This window comes from Rhinolophus hipposideros (genome assembly GCF_964194185.1).
Source record: "Rhinolophus hipposideros genome assembly, chromosome: 19".
Lineage (NCBI taxonomy): Eukaryota > Metazoa > Chordata > Mammalia > Chiroptera > Rhinolophidae > Rhinolophus > Rhinolophus hipposideros.
In genome coordinates this window covers 45,937,647-45,955,128 of record NC_138065.1, presented here as the reverse complement: position 1 = coordinate 45,955,128, position 17,482 = coordinate 45,937,647, and the positions used below count along the sequence as shown (strand labels likewise).

Here is a 17,482-nt window from a genome sequence, read left to right as displayed (position 1 = left end):
CCTGGGTATCTACCCAAAAACTCTGAAAACATTTATCCATAAAGACACGTGTGCTCCAATGTTCATTGCAGCTTTGTTTACGGTGGCCAAGACATGGAAACAACCAAAATGTCTTTCGATAGATGAATGGATAAAGAAGTTGTGGTATATATACACAATGGAACACTATTCGGCGGTAAGAAAAGATGATATAGGAACATTTGTGACAACATGGATGGATCTTGAGAGCTTAATTCTAAGCGAAATAAGTCAGACAGAAAAAGCAGAGAACCCTGTGATTTCACGGATATGAGGTATATAAACCAAAAGCAACAAAAGAACAAGACAAACAAGTGAGAAACAAAAACTCACAGACACAGACAATAGTTTAGTGGTTACCAGAGGGTAAGGAGGGTGCAGGGTGGGAGATGAGGGTAAGGGGGTCAAATATATGGTGATGGAAGGGGAACTGACTCTGGGTGGTGAACACACAATGGAATTTATAGATGATGTAATACAGAATTGTACACCTGAAATTATGTAATTTTACTAACAATTGTCACCCCAATAAATTAAAAAAAAAAAAGAAAAGAGAGTGAATGTAACAGGAGGTCTACAAGTTTGAGAGGTGGGGGCGTACAGAAATTATGCCTGAGAGCCTCAATTTTTAGACAAAGTATGAGGCAAGGTCTTTTGCACAGTGTGAAGATATAGAAATTAAGTTAGGAGATTATCTTACTAAAGGTTTGAGTAGTCCCTTTGGGCCGTGAGAGGAGAGGGTGATCAAGGACAATAAATAAATGAATGAGCAGCGTTTAGGACCCAACCAGGATTAGAACCCAGGTATTTCTAGGACCTCTAATCCCCACAAAGGGGAGAATTCACACTCAGATCTCAGCACAGTTAATGAAACATTCTTGGGTAAGGGTAGAAGATGCATTAGGGAGAAAAAACAGAGGGGTGGTGCCAAGCATACCAAGCATATTGGTAAGTGGCCCAGAAGCTGACAATGGAGACAGTTGGGAGGGACAGGAGGTGACAAAGCTAAAGATGCGCACTTCCAAAACAGAGGTGTTTTCTGGAAGGAGAATGGAATTGTATGGGTCTAGATGAATGGTTCTTAACTTTTTTAAAGTCCCTGCGACAAGGCCAGCTATTGAAAAAAAAAAATCTATTCTTCCTTCCCTCCTTTCCTCCCTCCCTGCTTTCTTCCTTCTCTCCTTTCCTTCTTTCTTTCTCTTCTTTTGTTTCTTTCTTCTTCCTCCTCTCTCTCTCTATTTCTTTTTAGAATTTAAGTTGAGCACATGACCACCCAGCTGAGACTGCATTTCCCAGTGTCACCTGCCCAGATTTGGGGCATGTGACAATGTTCTCACCAATGGCATGGGGGTAGATGGGATGTGTGCAGTTTTTGTCTCCCTTGCTTATATAAAAGGAAAATCACCACCCTGGACCTTCGGCCTTTTCCTTCCTGTGAGGTGAGGAACCCCCTGGGGAACCTGCTTTCATGTGCAGCAGAGGACAGACAAAGTCCAAGGGATGGCAGAATAGCAAGACAGAAGGATCCTGGATTTCTGAACAACAGCCCTTCCAAACTGAACCACTCCCCGTGGAACTGGCGTCTGAGGAAGAATAAACTTTTCTTGTTGAAGTCACTTTTTAAAGGTCTCTTTGTTCCAGAAGGTTAACCTCTTTCCTACTTACAGTACCCCTTTAAAAACCTCATTTGAGCTATGGATTTGCTTGCCAGAAGATTGCACTCACACCTACATGTTCTACTTGATGGATTCTGGAGCCCACACATCGTCCTGAGGCTAAGAACACTTGGTACAGATGCATTCGTGAAGAATACACGAATGGCCATCCCTCCCATGTGCTTGGGGGACATTCTGAGAACGTGTGCAGAGGGAACTTTTCAATCAAGTAGCTAACCTTTGCCATGGCACCCTTTCAGGTCCTATCCCTGACAGTACAGACTGAAAAGAGCCACCCAGAGAACACTGGAAAGGACAGGAGAGGGGACGTGGGAAAGAGAATAAGGTGAAGGCACAGGAGGAGATCATGATGGGGAAAAAGGAATGAGAGAGAATTTTAATTCTCAGAATTTGGAGGGAAATTAGATATCCGTGAGAGAACAGGATAATCTGAGGCCAGCAGTCAAGGCCACCAAATGTGCACAGACCTGTCCCGACAACTCCAGCTCATGCTCCATGCTCACAAGTTTCGTTACAAAGGGAGATATGTCATATGGCACATTCACTACGCATTTCCCTCACTACTTAGAACCACAAAAGTCACTTAGAAACAGGCAGCAGTAAAAGACTTTCACTGGCACTTCCATGGATTATATCCATAGCTTCATGACCCCTCCACCAAAGGCTGCCAACTTTGACACAGATGCCAAATATTTCTATACTGCACATCCTTTTATCCATTTTGGGTTTTACACTATCTAATTCCTGCTTCCTCAGGCGAGAGCTCATCATTTATCACCAAAACTCAGAACCCCCATGGTTACCAGATTAAGTCCCACCATCCTTTCATCTCAGCTGAGACCATTTACTCTGGAAACAATGTCCTATTATCCTGTCTGATAGACTTGTTCATTATTTACTAATAAAGGAACCAGTTCTTAATTCAGCCATTCTATCACCACACTGTGTAGTGCAGTGGCTGTGATAACGGGCTCTGTAGATAATCTCAATGCTGTTTAAATTGTTCTAGAGCAAACAAAGAAAACTTGAAATCATTTTTATGAAGTAAACGCACAATTGATACCAAATCCTGAGAAAGATTAGATAGACAGACAGAGAGAATCTAACGCCAACCTCGCTTAGAAACAAGAATATACAAAATATCCTTAATAATAAAACAGAATCTAACAGAATATTAAAGGAATAACTCGTCAATTACCAGGGGAGGGTGGTTTCAGGAATGCAAAGCTCAGTATTGGAAAATCTATAGATTTTAGATTCCCTTTAATAAATCTAAAGAGAAAAATCATATGATTATAAATACTAAAAAAAATTTAACTTTCAAAAGAAAATAAGTTTTATAAGGAAAAGAACGACTCAATTCTTCCTTAACAGGATCATCTTTATCTATCTTAACCCAAAATCCATTAACATGATGGCAAGACAGCAAGGTCGTTCCCGTTAAAGTCAGGAAAAGAAAAGAATTCATAGTATCACATTCTGAGTTGACCTGGTACTGGAGTTACTACCAGTGTGATTAGAAAAGAGAATGAAATTAGGAGTATAAAATCCACAGAGGAAGATCTGAAATGATGGGTATCTGCATATGATGTCTGTATGATGAAAATATCCAAGAGAACCAACTGAAACAAATCTATAGCTAGAGAATTCAGTAGGGTAGTGGGAGGGAGGGGATTAACACAAAAACATTAACAGCTTTTACATACACAAACTGTAATCATTTAGAACATACATATAAAGAGAAATTACACCTTTAAAGAAGCACAAAAAGATGAAATACCTAGAAGTAAATCTAGCAAGAAATATATAAGAAATCTATGAGGGAAAAAGAAAAATAAAACCTTTAAAACTCTACTAATGGGCAGATTAAAAGACTTGAACAAATACAAAAATACCAAATTCTTAAATAGAAAAACTCAACATTATAAGGATTTAGTTCTTCCTCAGTTAATTTAAAATTTTAACAGGATTTCAAACAAAAATATCACTAGATTTTGTTATTCTTGGTTTTCGTTTTGTTTTGTTTGGAGGCTTATTTTGTTTTCATTAGAACTAGACAAGCTTCTTTTTAAGTGTATATGGGAAAAAATGGCTAGGAGAACTCTGAAAAAGAATAGTAGCAAAGGGCAACTAATCCTACCAAATATTACAACATACTCCAAAGCCTCAATAATTAAAACAATATGGATGGGCACATGACGAGGTATATGTAGTAATAAAGAGCAACAGAAATTCAAGCAGACCTAAATGTATTAAGGAATTTAATATATGGTAAAGGTGCCATCTCAAATCAGAGTGGAAATCACAAACTATTTAATAAACTGCACTGGGACTTCTGAGTAACTATTTTGAGGAGCTAAAGTTGACAATTCATACAGTACATATGAATAAGGTTATATCTCATAGCATATACCAGAATAAGTTCAAAATATAACAAATATGTAAATGCAAAGAATGAAACCGTTACAATATGAGAAGAAAAACTGGTGACTCCTTTTATTATCTTGAAGGCTTTTATTATCTTAAAAATCCTTTTATTGTCTTGAAGCCTTTTATTATCTTAAAAATCTTTTTACCCAACTAAGACTTAAGGTGTGGAAGCCAAAATTAAATAATTAGTAACTTAAATTACATAAAATTCAAAAGCTTTTGGACAACAACCAAGCAACCAACTAAACAAAATAACAGGCAAAATCAAGAGACGCAGAACAGTCTTGGGTGGTGGGGGTGGGGGGTGTACTTGTAACTCATACTACAGTCAAAGGGGAGACCTCCTTAGTATTTAAAGTGTTTCTAAAAATACGAAATGAGATATCACTTTACATTTAGTGGATTGACAAATACTTGAAAAGTGCATAAAGACAAGTGTCCCCTGAGGGGACACAGGGACCTTCAAATGCTATGGATGAGAGTGAAACCTGAGCACAATTTGAAAGTCTTGAGTCAAACTGAGTATACATAATCTTTATGAACTAGCGATTCTCCTGTTGCTTCTCTATTCCAGAGAAATTTTAACAATAGTCTTGAGGAAATACACACACGGTGATCACGGCAGCATTACTGATAGTGACAAGGAACCGGGAGCCACTCGAGCGTCCACCATTGAAAGCATTGGTAAAATATGGTGGACACCCACCATGGAGTCCTCTGTAGCAATCAGAATCAACGCGCTAGACGTGTGCTGCCAATAAACTTTTCGCCATGATAGAAATATTCTGTATATGCACTATGTGCTATGGTAACCACTAGCCACATGAGATTATTTAAATGTAAATGAATTAAAATTGGTTTAAAATAATAGTTTTGTGCCTCCATTGCACCAACTACATTTCAATGAGGAAGGGCCACGTGTGGCTAGGGATTACCACATGGAATAAGGCAGAAATAGAACATTATCACTGCAGAAAGCTCAAATGGACACATAGTGACACGAGTGGATCTCAAAAATATAGTGCTCACGGGAAGTACACGTTATTAAACCTGTTGGATTTTCTCCTGTTCATCTGTCTTTTATCACAGAAATGTCTCAGCTAAGAACCCAGAAGGGCAGAGGGAAAATTATTTTTCCTCCTTAAAAGAGCACTAGGCTATACCACCTGGCCCTCGTATGTAGTAGGCTGTATGACCTAGTTTTGTGTACAAGCACTCTATGACGTTCACACAAGGACTAAATCACCCAACAACACATTTCTCAGAATTATATGCCCAATGCTAAGTGGCACATGACCGTACATAAGAATTGTACTCTAATTGATAAAGTTTTTGCCCATGGGAGAATGGGTAAACAATTTCAACACTGAAATAGAGGCACGGTGTGTCGAACAAGTGAATAAATAAATAGATGGAAGAGAGTGGGAACCAGATTTCTCACTGTTGGGGTGGGCTGAGCAAGGGGAGGAGGTTAGAATAATCCATGGAGTAGATAACGACAATTAGGTATGATAATTAGATAATGGATTAGAGCTGGAGACATCAGTATGAACTCCTGCTTAGCTTAATATATGTACAGTTGGGTATATATAGAAATATTTATAGACATATGTATATATACGATGTTAGTATACACAGATATACGTCTTTGCTCTATCAGCAGAGAGCGTCTCGAACATAAATTACACCCCAATATAAATAAGCACACATAGTGCCTAGATCTGGTTCCTAATACCATTCTCCAATGAGCAGAATCAGGGCTCCTTGGACACACAGGTGACTCTCAGTTGGGGTCAGGCGACATACAAAATGAGCCTGGAACATCTTGTGACAGAAAGTAACAAAGTGCTCAAAAAACAAAAACAGAACAAAAACCCACAGGTGATGGGGTATGTCAAACAGACATGGAAGCCAACTGAAAGCATCCCATTAGCCAAAGCTGGGCAATTTGAGCAATAAAATCAATAAAGTAGTATTGGATTATAACCCAAAGTATAAAATAAATATTCATAAGTCCATATGATATAAATACAGGACTGAATAACTAAATTAATGGTAGGAAAGAGACAATTCTCTCATGCAGAATAATTCACAATAATTTATGTGGGTACTCAGCTTTCAAAAAGGTGGACCATAACTCCCCAGTCCTTTGGCATGGACTATGCATAATGACTTCCTTCAAAAAGTAAGTATGGAAAGGGGCAAAAAGAGCAACTTTAATTTCTGACTGGTTCACCTCAATACTGTCAAGGTCATCAAACAACAACAAAAGTCTGAGAAACTGTCTCAGCCAAGAAGAGCCGAAGGAGAGGTGATTACTAACTGTAATATCGTATACTGGATGGGATCTTGGAACAGAAAAATGATATTAGGTAAAAACTAAGGAAGTCTGAATAAAATACGGACTTCAGTTAATAGTAATGTATGAATATTGGCTCTTTAATTGTAACAAATATATCACACTAACGGAAGATGTTTATTACAGGAGAATCTAGGGGTAGGGTATATGGGAAGTCTCTGCACTGCTTTCACAATTTTTCTGTAAATCTAAAACTACTATAAATTATTATGTTAATTTTTTACAAAGGAAGAAAAACAAAAGTCAAGTACTTCCAGAATGCTTGAAACCCCTCTTTTTGCCCTCTCCCTTCATATTACCATCCCTTTCCACCAAAGGTGAACACGCATCCTTTATTTTGTGCTTTCTGTTTCCTTGCTTTTCGTAAATATTTAACCATATCTGTATGTATCCTTGAATGATATCTTGTTATTTTGAATTTTATATAATAAAACTGCACTGTATGTATTTTTCAACTAGTGCCTTATTTTCGCTTAACATTTCATCTGAGAGATACATCTATGTTGGTACCTGTAGCTACGACTCATTTATTTTCATGGCTAGATAACATTCAATGGGATGACAGTGTACACATCTAGCCTCCAGCTAATGGACACTGGGCTGCTTCCAGGTTTTGTCATGATCAGGAATGTTGCTAGAAATATTCTTGTGTATACATGTAAGAATTCCCGTGTACTAGATACCTAGACGTGGACTTCCTGGGTCATGAGGCATGCATATTTTCAACTTCACTTAAAATACCAAATTGTTTTACAAAAGTTGTTATGTCAATTTAGATTACCGTTAGCAACAATTTAATGTTTCCAAATTTTGTTCCTAGGAAATCTAGGGATCAAAAGAGGTACTTTGTTTTTTCTTCAAAGTTTTAAACTGTATGCAATTAAAAAATAAAATAACGACTTTCCCATTTGTAATTAAAAAATGAATGGTGATAGATGCCAAATTGTGGTACATTAGAAATTACCATAGGCCTGAAGTTGTCCTGGGAGATTAACTTGCTCAAAATAGAGCTTTTTCTGCCATCTGTGTGCCATGTATTTGAACTTGGTATAAAAGTGAGGAAATAAAGACTTGGCCATTTTCCTGCTGAAAAGGTACCAAGTTCTGCTCTCATAATCTCTTAATCTGAGAAACTACTAGTCTTCTGGGTTTAATTACATTCCTAAAAAGAAAGGAATAAGGAAGGAAGGAAGGAAGGAAGGAAGGAAGGAAGGAAGGAAGGAAGGAAGGAAGGAAGGAAGGAAGGAAGGAAGGAAGGAAGGATGGAAGGAAGGAAGAAAGGAAGGAAGAATGGAAGGATGGAAGGAAGGAAGGAAGGAAAGAAGGAAGGAAGGAAAGGAGGAAGGAAGGAAGGAAGGAAGGAAGGAAGGAAGGAAGGAAGGAAGGAAGGAAGGAAGAAAGAAAGGAAGGAAGAATGGAAGGATGGAAGGAAGGAAGGAAGGAAGGAAAGAAGGAAGGAAGGAAAGGAGGAAGGAAGGAAGGAAAAGGGAGGGAGAGAGGAAGATATAAATTCTATAAATCAAGACCTCAATCTTTCCTCCAAAAATGAATAAACAAATTAAGCTTGTATTTTATTTTTCCTTCAAAAATTCCCATGACTTGAATTGAAGCCATGTGCATATACCTAGCAGAACATTTCAAGTGATGTAAAATGCATCACTCTTGCATTCAAAATTTCTCTGATGTAAAAAAGAATTATATTTCTATAGAGAAACAATAAAATAGCAGTGCTCTCAATACCATAAATTAGTGCATTCTGCTCGCATGAGTTATGTAAGCGTTGAAGACCCTACCTTAACATGGCTCCCACTCATCCTCCCATGTCTTAGATGGGAGGGCGTTCTGTACAAATAGGTTTACTATTAACCTAAGCAGCTCACTGTAGCAAAAGAGCCAAAGGAGGGAAAAGAAACAAACTTTAAAAGAAACAAATTTTAAAGTTTCTTCTCCAAGGGAGAGATGGAGAGATATGTGAAAAGGGGCAGGAATGTGTCCTGTTAGCCAAAAGCTCACCAATAAGTAAAACATTATGTCCCATATTACATTTGAAACCAATCGACAAGCTCGATAACTGCTACTCAAGCAGCTACACTGGGCTCTGACCGTGGATTCTAAGCACAAGACCACCGAATACAAAGGTCAGTGACCTTAGGAAAGGAGCTGGAACCATGGCACCTTCTGGGTGGCTCCCTTTGACAGTGGAATATTCTCTCTGGATTCCCAGTTTGCATTTCAGTGGGGCCCTTCTAACTTAGAAGAGCACAGGACACGTTAGCTTCATCCCCATGTACCCCACCATGTTCGTCACGACTGTGGGTGCCATAACACACCATGGAACACGGCTACCCAAACCTGGAACCTATGAATAAAATAAGAATCCCTCAATTGTGCTTAGGGAAGTAAACCAACTTAGGTAAATATTTCTCGATGTAGTTCACCTTCTGTATTAAGGCTTGTATCAGAAATCACTCAGTGGGCCAGGAGATTCCAAAGATATGTACATAGAACCATAAAGGACTCCTCTATACAAACGAGGTGAGTGTGCTATCCCTAGTCTAGCCATTGCCAGGACTCCTTTTATCCGGCCATGAAGAACAGGTTTTGAAAACACTTGAAGGCATTTAAAAGAGTAACTAACAGAGAAGGCTTCCATGTTATATTGACCTCAGTTTGAGTGATGGATGCCTCAACTGTCAGCTGTGCGACCCCTGAGTAAGTTATTTAACTTCTCTGATCCTTACTTGTCTCCACTGTTGGAAAGCTAGGAGTTGATACCAGCTCTGTCTTCAAAGCCTGTTCTTTTAACCAGCACACTGGACTGTTCCATGCACTTTAAACGGCACCTTGCCTGTGGGACTCACCACAGCTCTGCAGGCTGCTTGATTTATCTTCAGGACTACCCTCTTCAATCAAAAGCCATGACAGCTAAAGCTAAACTCCAAGGCACAAGAGAAACATCTTTTCACTATGTTTCACACATGCACAAGCTCAACAGTTGGGTCTGAGACAGAGGAGTATCACCCTCAAAGAGTAATGAGACTCATAAATACGTTCCGTTCACAGCACGGAAAACCACACTCGAGTGTGGAAGCCACACTTCAGGTTAACCAGTTGTCTCCAAATCAAACATGGCTCCAAAACAGGAACTGTCTACTGTTTTGAAAGCTGAGATACAAAATTATAGTGGAGAGATGAAATTTTAATTGACTAATTTGGCAAACCTTTCATATTCGCCAGAGAGAGTCATAATATCTAAATGTCTTAAATTAGAAATTACAGTTCTTTTGCGATATCACAGAGAGTTTTACAACACTTCTGAAAACAGGGGTTTAGATTACGTGACTTAAGAGTTGTCAGATCAATACCATAATGAAGAGTTTTGGCCACAGTACAATCAGTATTTGTGGGACGCATAGCCATCTAAAGATGGCATGCCTGACTAAGAACATTTAAATTCAAAACATTTTAAAATTATGTAGCTAAACAAAATGTAACTGAAAGTCGCATCTGCCCCCTGCACCACAATTTGCAAACCCTACCTCAGAGAACAGGAAATGCTATCACCCCTTCCATCGTTCCTCAGGATTCCTTACAAGCAAAATGGGCAACCATGATGGCCGAGAGAGCCTCTGGAAGTCAGGCTGCACCCTTTTCTTGTCAAGTCAGCCCTCTCCTGGCTGGCTTTTAAGTGGAGAATCGTGACCCACTCTACAGAGCCAGGCGCAATCCTGTCCACTCTCGTACCACAAGGCTGATCTCCATCCATACTGTGCCATACACAGAATATGCCATTCCCATATTCACCCCCACTACCATCCTTTGCTCATCTTTCGTCCACGATGTCAAATTGCTTCCCTTTTCTTAGGCCAAAACAAAACTAATCTTTAATTTCATTCACGTTTTGTTTTTTTACTCGACACAAAGGGCACAGAAGTGGGATGGACTCAGACTGCCTTGGGAGGGTAGGGAAGGCTTCATGAGAGGTGACATGTATGCAGGATTTAGAAGGAAGAATGGATGACTGACTGCCAAGTGGAGAAGGTGGGAAGAACATTCTAGAACATTCAAGTGGAGAAGGCACAAAGAACATTCTAGGCAACAGCATGTACAAAGTCTTGAAAGAGTCATGAAAGGCCACAGCAGGCTTGCAAGGATAAGACGCTGGAGAAGCTGGCTTCAGTCAGAAGGAGCTGGCTTCCGTGTTTGACTCACTGAAGTGACAGAACTTGATCCTGGAGACAAATGGAAACCAAAGGATCTGATTTTGGTCAAGACCCATAGTGAAGCCCATGTCTTCATGGAGTCTGATCTTATCACGCAGTATCTCCTCCTCAGCATTCCTATACACCTTAATGTATACCACGCGATCAGGCGCTATGACTTACAGTTATTACAGTATCTCAGTCTGTTTCCATTGACTAGAAAACACCTAAGGGCAGGAAATCCTACACTTTTTTTAACTTCTTATCCTAATACTGTGTTTCCCAGAAAATAAGACCTAGCTGGACAATCAGCTCTAATGTGTCTTTTGGAGCAAAAATTAATATAAGACCTGGTCTTATTTTACTATAATGTAAGTCCGAATATAATATAACATAATATGATATTATATGATATGATGTGATATGATATGACATAGTAAAATATAATATAACATAACATAATACCGGGTCTTATATTAATTTTTGCTCCGAAAGATCCGTTAGAGCTGATGATCCAGCTAGGTCTTATTTTCGGGGAAACACAGTGGTGCCCAGCAAGTGAATGCTCAGTAAATTCCCAGGACTGACTAATTCAGACTCCTCCAGAGGATGACTTAAGCAAACGAGGTTCCAGAAATAAGAGTAGGGAAAGCTCTAAATCAAAGTCATCTTAGCCCTTACTACTGGCTACAAGTGACAGGGTCCAGGACCACAAAAGTTAACTTCAAAAGCAACTACACTTGAGTCTACCCTCCATGAACCTGGACTCCTCTCCCTTTCTGCCCAGTTTTCCTCCACCACCCAAGCAGAGATTCACACATATTCCCCCTGGGAATACTGGGCCAGAAGGGATAGGTCCCACCTCATCTCTGGTTCCGAACATACCCCGTTGACTGGGAGGACCTGGGACAATCAATGCAACTGGCCCTAGAGTGAGAGAGTGAGTGTGTTCTGTGAGTAAATACCAAGTAGCAAGAGGTTACCATAGCAACTCCAGCAGGGTGCTGCAGTGGGCAGCTTTGCACAGAGAGGCAGAAAACCCCTTCTTAACCCCTGGGCTTTTGCTGGGCACATTGGATCCTACTAGTCCCCTCATGGCTTTAGGCCCTTGGCTTTGGGATTCTGCAAAAAAGGAAGTGGAATGTTGAATACCTGCTAGTCCAATCTCCCTGTTTCCCTGTACCACACTTGTCCCTCTTCACACACCGTAAACACTGCATGTGGAGCCCAAAACAGGCTCTTTAGAAACACACAATTCCTTATACACGTTCTTATGTATGAAGCACATCAGCATGACCTCGACAAGAAATGTACATCCACTGAATAACCCAGCAACTGTACTTTAATAAGCAGGATATCTACAGGGTTCCCACTCCCACTCAGCCCTCAGTTCTTATTATGTTATTAGTACATTTTTAATACAAAAAATAATGCCATTAAGAGTGTAGGTTGGGTTTAGTGGGGTTGTCTGAGCGGCACTCCGGGAACTGACAAAACAACTTTTCAAAAGAGGAGACGATTTTTGAAATGGCTTTTCCATAGGGGTGGGCAATGGGGGTTCACTCTCCTACTTGTTAAAGTTTTCAGTGTGAAGATGTGTCTTGTGAAGAACATGAGGAGATGTTAGATAACATCCCACTCGAGGCCCTCACCTACATATGGCCATCAGGAGGGGAGCCATCTTCCTGCCAAGCAAGTTCTAGCTGCTGGGGCACTGAGTAGATGAAGCAGCCTCCTGGACATTGGTTTTTTTCTTGGATCTAAAGACTTGTGATTATCTTTGAATTCTCTCCTGGGCAAAATAAGAATGCCTTACAGCATCACTAAGGAAATGGATGGCATGGGAGGGGCATGCACAGCACGGTGAAAGGTACATCCGCACGTGGAAAAGTGAGGGAAATTTTGGTTAAGGAAGTCCAAAGCTGTGGTACTTTGTGAGATGCTGGAGCAGGACCATAGTATCTTTACAGCTTGGTTATGGAAAAGGGGGATAGGGGGATTAGAAGTGACGTAGAGTTTCCAGTGCCTTAAGGAGTTTCATGGCCTAAGAAAATTAAAATAGGAGGACCAAGAGAGATGTAAACAAAGGAAAGAAGGAAGGAAGGAAGGAAGGAAGGAAGGAAGGAAGGAAGGAAGGAAGGAAGGAAGGAAGGGAGTCTCGCTCAGGGAGACCAGGTGTGCAGGAATGCCTATGCCCACATAAGGTAGCCATGAGAACAAAGAAGATAATTATAGGCTACAGCTCCATGATTTTTTTATCCGGGGAAATGTGAGGTGACATGCAGAAGTGCAGGTGGCTGCATGAGGGGCTGTTCTATGTAGGCATGGAGGCAGGGCTTGCCAGGATGGACACCAGGGGTGCAGGAAACTTGAGTAATCTAAAGGAAGGCCAGAGAGAGCCTCAGTAACCTGGTGACAGATGAAGAGCTCTCAATGAGTGAAGCCTAGAGATCCAGCCTGTGCAATCGGGCCTGCACATGCCTGGCAAAGTGACAACCGGATGCCGCTTTCCAACTCCCCCAGGAACTCTGGGTGGAGGTGGGTGTCCAGGGGGTGTGAGGCAAAGAACAGAGAATGTGGCCAGGGAGTAGGGAGAAGGGCTCTGTTCCCTGAGCTGGTGGCAGACAAGAAGTGCTCTGTCCATGTGCTCCTGAATGAAAGCTGGGAGGTCAAACTGGGAAAGGTTTCAGAGAGACTCCTGCAACCTGTTCCTCTGAGGCAGGGTGGCTCCGGAGAGGTTGAGGACCCAGCATCCAAGTGGGACGTGGGGGGAAGTCAGGTGCTAGATGGTGCTGGCCTGCAAGTGCGTGCGGAGAATGGTCTGGAATGGGGCGGATCCATTCCAGGCGGGAGTGGGGGAGGGGAGGTCGCCGGCCAGTGGGTGTGTGTGGAGCGAGCGGATGTGGGGGGTGGGGGCGCAGGGCCAGAGCCTCGGGCCGCCTGGACCTCCCCAGGGACTCACCCAGCACGAAGTAGGGCAGCTCCGTGTTCTCCAGGTCGTCCACCACGACCATTTCTCCCGGGAAGTCGTTGCGCACGGAGAAGAGGAGCTTGGGCTCGGAGGCCGAGGGGCTGTGCATGATGCTTAGGTCGTTCTCGCGCAGGAAGGGCAGTGCCGACACCGTGATGCTTTTGAGCTTGCACTCCAGCTCCTTGGAGGGATCCACGTCGCCCGTGGCCGTGGCCAGCACCGCTGCCGGCCCCCAGCAGCAGGCGAGCAGGGTGCAGAGCCCGGCTAAAGCCATCTTGAGCCCCGGCGCCTTCCTCCCAGCGCTGCGAGGGTGGGGGAGGCAGCGAGCGGGGAGCGAGCGAGCGAGCGCGCGAGGGAGGCGGGGGCGGGTGGGGAGGGGACGTGCCGCCTGCGGTCCCTGGTCCCCCGAACCAGACGCCGCTTCCAGTGCGTGCGCGGGGCTGGACCGCTGATGCCTGGAGAGCCCGCGTCCTTTGTTTCTGGGAGCTGCTTATCAGGGGAAGGGAAAAGGGGGAGGGGGAGAGGAGAAAAGGGGAAGGAAGGACGTAGGGAGGAAAGAGGAAGGGAGCCGAGGATTCTAGGGAATCAGGTCAGCCCCCAGCAGGCTACAACAGTGCTGCCGCCCTTCTCCTCCTTGGCACCCCCCCCCCCCCAAGGAGAAGCACGCTCTTGGCCACTAACCACCTGCAAAGCATTTTTTTAGAAAATTGGTCTTTGCAAAATCTTCCCTCTGGCATCATCATCCAGATGGGTTGGGAAGGGCACACACCTAAAAAGCTGCTTACTCAGAGCAGGTGACAGTGAGGGGTGGTCTCTGCAGGTGCAAAATTCACCCCCACTTATCTTGTGGATGTAGGGAATAACATTTTTTTTTTTTTACCCATTAGTTGGATTTATATACTGGATAAGCAGGAGCTGGGATAAATGCACATCTGTACTTTTTACTCTGCACTAACTTTGCAGAAATAGTTAATGAAAATGTTAGTTATATAGATATAGATACATCAAGAGGTTGATATAAGCAACAAAAAACAAAGCCGACCAGCTGTATACATACAGTTAAGTGGGAGACCAGAACTTTTATTTGCAGCTTTTCTCCAGGCTTGTTTCCTTATGTTACAAATGTATCTGTTGTAACCAATATAAAGATGATTTAGGGAATGGTATAATTGATTTTTTTAAAAAGTAGAGCTAGCTCAAAGAAACATTGAGTCTTTAAGTTTAGAGAATCCAGTAAATAGAACAGAGCTGGAGGAAAATGCCAGAAAAACTAAAGTTGCTGAGCACTCTTACAAGTGGAAAAGACATAAAAAAAAAGTATTCTTGGGAATGGGCCAATGGGATCCCAGCCCAATCAAGAGTGGAACAGGATAGATAAAAACAACAACCATAACAACAAAAACCCATATAAGTTTTGTTTCCATTAGTGCTGGGTAGTGAGTGTTGTCTTAAAGCAATAACAACACATAATAAAGTGGTAGAAAGTGGCATTTGTGTGTGCTGGAATCTGATCTTTAACTGAACTTTCCCTCACATGATAACCAACAACTTGTTTGAGAAGTATGCCCTTCCACCGTCATTTATTCAACGCTGTAAGACTATCATACATAAGTCCTACTCTCTAGGAATTTAATACACCACCGTTTTCAAAAAGGACCCTCATTTTAGAAACAATTTCGTTCTCAGTCTACTTGGTGTCAATTTCTTGGCATATGTGAATGCATGTCCTTTAAAAGAAAAAAGCTTTTGCCATGTATTTCACAGGGTATTCTAGTTGATTAAAGGGAATAGAGAAAATCAGCCATATTTAAGGTCACATTTAAGGGGTGCAAGAAGGGTTTGCCACAAAAAAGAAAAGAAAACTTTACTACAAGTTTGAATCTGATGTATGTGAGAACTAACCCAGAGGTATAATACTATGTAGCATTGCAAAGTCCTGCAGAAAAAGACTTATCAGCTCATGACCTTTCTAAAACTCATCCTTATCTTCGTTACTCCCCCAGGAGTTACTGAGGGAGAGAAAGACTCTACGATGCTACTTTTGTCCTACTCTCCCTAGCAGAAAAAGCAGTATTAAATTTAGTTATATAAGGTTTACCATTGAAAAATTAGGGTGGATGCCAGGAAAACATACTTAGTCCTGGAATGTGAAAAACGGCAAGATCATCTATTAGTCTAGTCTCTTGTTTAACAGGTGAGGGAACTGAGGCCAGTGAAATATTGAGGAGATTTACCCAAAATCAATCTTCTAAAAAGACCACAAGATTTCTTGCCTGGTACTCTTTCCACTACACGGTATATGGTATGTCTAGGAGCAGCCATGGATAATCATTGAACTTCATGGGTCACAGTAACTCATTCCGTAAACATCTGCATACCTAGCTACCATGTTCCCCCGAAAATAAGACCTAACCAGAAAATCAGCCCTCCTGAAAAAAGCATGATTTTTCAGGATGACATTCCCTGAACATAAGCCCTAATGCATCTTTTGGAGCAAAGATTAATTTAAGACCCAGTCTTATTTTCCGGGAAACATGGTATACTGGGTAGTAGGGTAGGCCTGGACAGATTCTAGAAGAAAAGGACTTCTGCTTTTGAGTAGTGTATCATCTGCTATTATTTTGAAACCTTTCTTTGTAATTTTCTGAAGGGTTTAAGTCATTTTAGAAAACCCAACTGAACTATTTTGGGGTTGGTTTCTGATAAGTCAGTATCTAACTTTCTTTGTCTATCCATAGCCATTTTTTACATGCTTTCTTATTCACACTTACAAGAACAAATACCACATTAACAAAATGGCCCTGTAAAATGTGTATTGAGTTGGAAACAGTTGGAAGTTGGTGTCTCAAGCGTTCACAGACCTCTTTCTCAATAAAAGGATAGAGTAAGAAAACTGTACAAATAAAAAGAGAATATTTTGCCAGTACACTGGATTCCTATAAACATACATACAAGGTCTTACAGCCTCCTCTTAGGGAAGTCAATACCAAGAGTTGGAGGAGAGGTAAAAGTTCACAAAAACCACACCCTTGTACTGTGTGATGTTTTACGTTTAAATGCGACTGAAAGAAATTTGCATGCATCTCTATCATTACCTTTGTGCACAGGTAACATGATGTGATGAAACATCAGGCCTGGATTCGAGTCTCAGCTCTGTTATTTGCTTATTTGGAGGTGAGCCTGGACCACTCTTATCTTCAGTGTCCCCATCAATGAAATGGGATCAGTGATCTCTGCCCACCCCATGGGCTACAGATAACAAAAGCGCATATATTGAAATTCACTAAGACACTATCAGTGATCAGGTTCTGTTATCTCCAATCCTGGCTTTTCTCCTAAGGTCCAACTTCCTATATTCAAGTACATCTGCATACCTAGCTACCGTGTTTCCCCGAAAATAAGACCTAACCAGAAAATAAGCCCTCCTGGAAAAGAGCATGATTTTTCAGGATGACATTCCCTGAACATAAGCCCTACTGCTTCTTTTGGAACAAAAATTAATATAAAACCCGGTCTTATTTTCGGGGAAACATGGCATGCTGGGTATTAGACTAGGCCTGGACAGATTCTAAAAGAAAAGGACTTCTGCTAGCAGGCGTTAACCAGGTTGATCTTCGTGAAATCTTGCTTTCATCATGGTTTTATAAAGGTTCCCCCATTCCAAGGGATAAAGTTCACACATGGTTTGGAAATTGAAAAACTCCTTTAAATCCCATATTTATTCTCTTAGATGTTTTGCTTACTACCCCATCCCCCCCACAACACACATACACATCCCAATCAAATTAAAGGCAATTTTCCATTTTCACTCTTCCCGTACATTTTG

General features: G+C 41.5%; 1 protein-coding gene across 2 annotated transcripts in view; it reads right to left on the bottom strand.

The window, feature by feature from the left end:
- The window catches only part of ASTN1 (astrotactin 1), a 288,385-nt gene extending 274,245 nt beyond the window's left edge, over positions 1-14,140 (bottom strand). Inside the window, exon 1 of one of the 2 annotated variants that reach the window (XM_081024738.1) lies at positions 13,648-14,140. In XM_081024738.1, coding sequence (XP_080880864.1) covers positions 13,648-13,930 — 283 coding nt within the window. In that variant the 5' untranslated portion in view covers positions 13,931-14,140. The remainder of the gene's footprint in view (positions 1-13,647) is intronic. The other variant, XM_081024737.1, reaches the window with a different exon arrangement.
- Between the last annotated feature and the right edge of the window lie 3,342 nt (positions 14,141-17,482).